This window comes from Limulus polyphemus, unplaced genomic scaffold (assembly GCF_000517525.1).
Source record: "Limulus polyphemus unplaced genomic scaffold, Limulus_polyphemus-2.1.2 Scaffold6564, whole genome shotgun sequence".
NCBI lineage: Eukaryota > Metazoa > Arthropoda > Merostomata > Xiphosura > Limulidae > Limulus > Limulus polyphemus.
Window position 1 is genome coordinate 24,230 of NW_013672174.1, and position 3,335 is coordinate 27,564.

A 3,335-nucleotide genomic window follows, 5' to 3' on the forward strand; every position below is an offset into this window, starting at 1 on the left:
GATGTGTTATTGTAGTGATCAGTGGTTTTCGTTTAATCGTGAGAAGTTACACAGAAAGAAATAATTCTGCTTGTAAATAAAGATTGCTTGACATGATTGGAACTAAAATCTTGATCGGTGTGAAGGTGAAAGATCATGACAAGTAGTTAGAAAGAGCATAAGTAATTACTTTTATGTTTTATTGGAAATATCAATGGTTAACATTTTACTTAATATTAAGTTTGTTAGCGTTTTACAAAATGTTGTAACGACAAAATGCATTATTGTTTTGCTTTCATTGTGTTATTTGAGACTGTATAACTCCTTAAGAAGAACTGTTCATCACTCCAAAAACTTGGAGCATAAATAAATCTCTTTATTCTTTGACGATCCTTCACGTTTTTGTAAAGAGTTAAGCTATACTAAGTCCTTCAAATCTGAGTAGACCCACTAACCCTTCAGCAGCAATTACATTGGAATCATACTGAAGCCATGTGTAAAATTGATGTTGGTTTTAAAGTGGTTTGATTTTCCACATATATATTTGTTCTTTTTTCACTCTTGTTTGTTTTCATGTTTTTGGTTTCATTATAATTAAAACCGGTTGTTCAGAAAAAAGCCTGGATTGATTAAAAGTATTTTTAAAACATTAATTGTAAATTTACGTAGCACTAGCAGGTTTAAATTTGTTTTATGACAGTGTTATTATTTTATGATGATGTTTGTCGAATATTTTATTAAAAACTGCGCTAAATTAGTATTGGACAAAACATTCAAAAGTTGATTTCGAAATTAAAACTATGAAATGCCTTTTGTTTGAATTATTGAACGACATTCAAATTACTTTTTTTTTATTGCTCAGAGTTTCCGGAATTTACTGCTCTAGTCGGAAGATATGCAGAACTACCGTGTAATGTTAGTCGACCTGGTTCGGATGACGCGGTTTCCCTTGTTCTCTGGTACAGAGCAGATGTTAACGCACCGATCTATAGTGTTGACGCTAGAAATGGAAAACTAATGGCTGCCAAACATTTTTCTTCGGAAATTCTTGGCAACAGAGCATTATTTGACCTACGAACCCAACCTGCCATTATGCGAATAGAACCAGTGGAAGAGAAAGATGCAGGAGAATATAGGTGCCGTGTGGACTACCGCTGGGCAAGAACAATGAACAGTGCAGTTACGTTATCTGTGAAAGGTGATGCTTTGTCAAATTATCTTTTGCAATTGAAAAAATGTATTGATTAATGGCGAAATTTGAGTCATTCCGTATGAATTTGTCTCTGCCGTTTAGATTTGTCTCTATCATTCATACCAATTGTATATACACAATTACTGTTTTTGGTTGCATATTACGAGATAATTACAATAGATGGAAGTCTTGGGGAGATTGAGTGTGAATCCAAAGTAAAATATGGGCCATAAAAGGAGCTGATGTATTTCGAACCAAAATTTTGGATAACAAATAATCAACCAGGTTTTGAATGTTATTATGCTTTATTTCTCATAGTGACAATCGTTTTCAAAGGTTTTGCCAACATTATAGCAATAGAAATGACAACTTACACTTTTGGCCAACACTAAAATAAGCGAAATGACAACTTGCATTTTCGAACAAAAGTGTCCATAAAGTGATCATCTAAGCATGTTTGTAATAACCCATTTACTAAGTACGTTAGAGAAATTAGTTCTTCAGCAACTTACTGTGAAAAGTTTAATTTAGATAATGTTCAAATATTTTATGCTTTCACAAATCTAATATTTTGGATTAATTTTCTGAAAGTTTTACTTGTAGACGTTGAGTGTAGTTTTTAACCCTGATGATTCTATTATACTGCACTGTTCAACGTGTTTAAGTGGCAATTATTTTATATATGTCAGGCTTAAAGACTGAAATCATTCAGTAAGCAAGAAAAAAAGCACAAAAACAACGCAATGTAATCATTCAAAAATGAGAGTTTTTCGGGTTCCGGTTATTGTACAATATCCACAATACATTTTAGTTCAAGGGCCACAAACTGAAGTAATACAAAATAAAATGAAATATCTTGTGGCAATTTTAAATACAGAAATTAGTATCTGATATACACCACCAACGATAGTACAATACACAAATTAATATCTGATATACATAACTAACGATAGATAAATACAGAAATTTGTATCTGATATACACCTTTAACGATAGAACAATACTAAAATTAATATCAGATATACACCACTGACGATAGTACAATACAAAAATTAATATCTGATAAATACACCACTGACGATAGTACAGTACAAAAAGTAATATCTGATATACACCACTAACGATAGTACAAAATAAAAAGTAATATCTGATATACACCACCAACGATAGTACAAAACCCTTGTGGTATAAGATAAATTGCAGAATAAAAATAATTACAGAATGTACGTGTGTTAATAAATAATTTCATTTGTACATTGACGAAATTTATTAAACATTTCAAACATAAGTTTTTGTTTAAAGAAATGGGATCTTACATAGTCTGATAGGTTGTAGAAATTGTAAAACTCATAAAAACTAAGGATTTCGGTTTTGGGGAAGGACGAAACGATCAAAACACCTCGTGACAGTTAGACAGTTGCCAGAACTCGTTGTGATGGAGACCAAGTAAATAGAAATGGAAATTATATTTATTTTGTATTGCATTCGTTTTTGGCCTATTGAGTAGAAATCCCAAATGCACCGTGTTCGTGTAATCTCAACTTTTCGTAATTTTGAAAGAATCGTATCGTATTATGATATTTGTAGTTTTTTCGCTCAGAGAGTGGCATTGGTCCTAAGAATTATAACCAAGTATTCTATTGTAATGCCTTTAAAATATATTTCATATTATATGCTGGTTTACTGTTCCATGAATTGTTTATAAATTTTGATCAAAATCATTATTTTATTTTAAATACAAGCTAAGGTACCCGTCCTTTGTAGGTGTGAATGCTATGATAAACAACACGAAAATCCTAACTTTCACACAATTTATTTATAACATAACATATTATTACAGTATTTATTATTACCTTACCAAAAGTTTTGTATAAGCTTTGATAATTCCATATGTATATACTTAAAACATGATGTTGTGCTATGCGATGGTTAGGGTGAGTTTGTACGAAGAGGTAGCGGCAAAAAGTAATGGCGATAGGTGTGCTTTCTGTTACCCGCTTTCAACACTCAGATCTTAATGTCTGTTTCGCGTTATTAATTAATTGACGGTCATTGGCCGGAAAAAAATTTTATGGGATGAAATTGCTACAGAGTTACAGTACTTTAAACAAGAAGTATCTTTTAGGTATAGAATTACAAGACTTCAAACAAGTGATTATGACTT

General features: G+C 31.5%; 1 protein-coding gene across 1 annotated transcript in view; it reads left to right on the top strand.

The window, feature by feature from the left end:
* Positions 1 to 841: 841 nt before the first annotated feature.
* LOC111089542 (nephrin-like) overlaps positions 842 to 3,335 on the top strand; it is a gene marked incomplete at both ends in the record, with an annotated part of 22,971 nt that continues 20,477 nt past the window's right edge. Inside the window, one exon of the mRNA XM_022402248.1 lies at positions 842 to 1,177. Coding sequence (XP_022257956.1) covers positions 842 to 1,177 — 336 coding nt within the window. The remainder of the gene's footprint in view (positions 1,178 to 3,335) is intronic.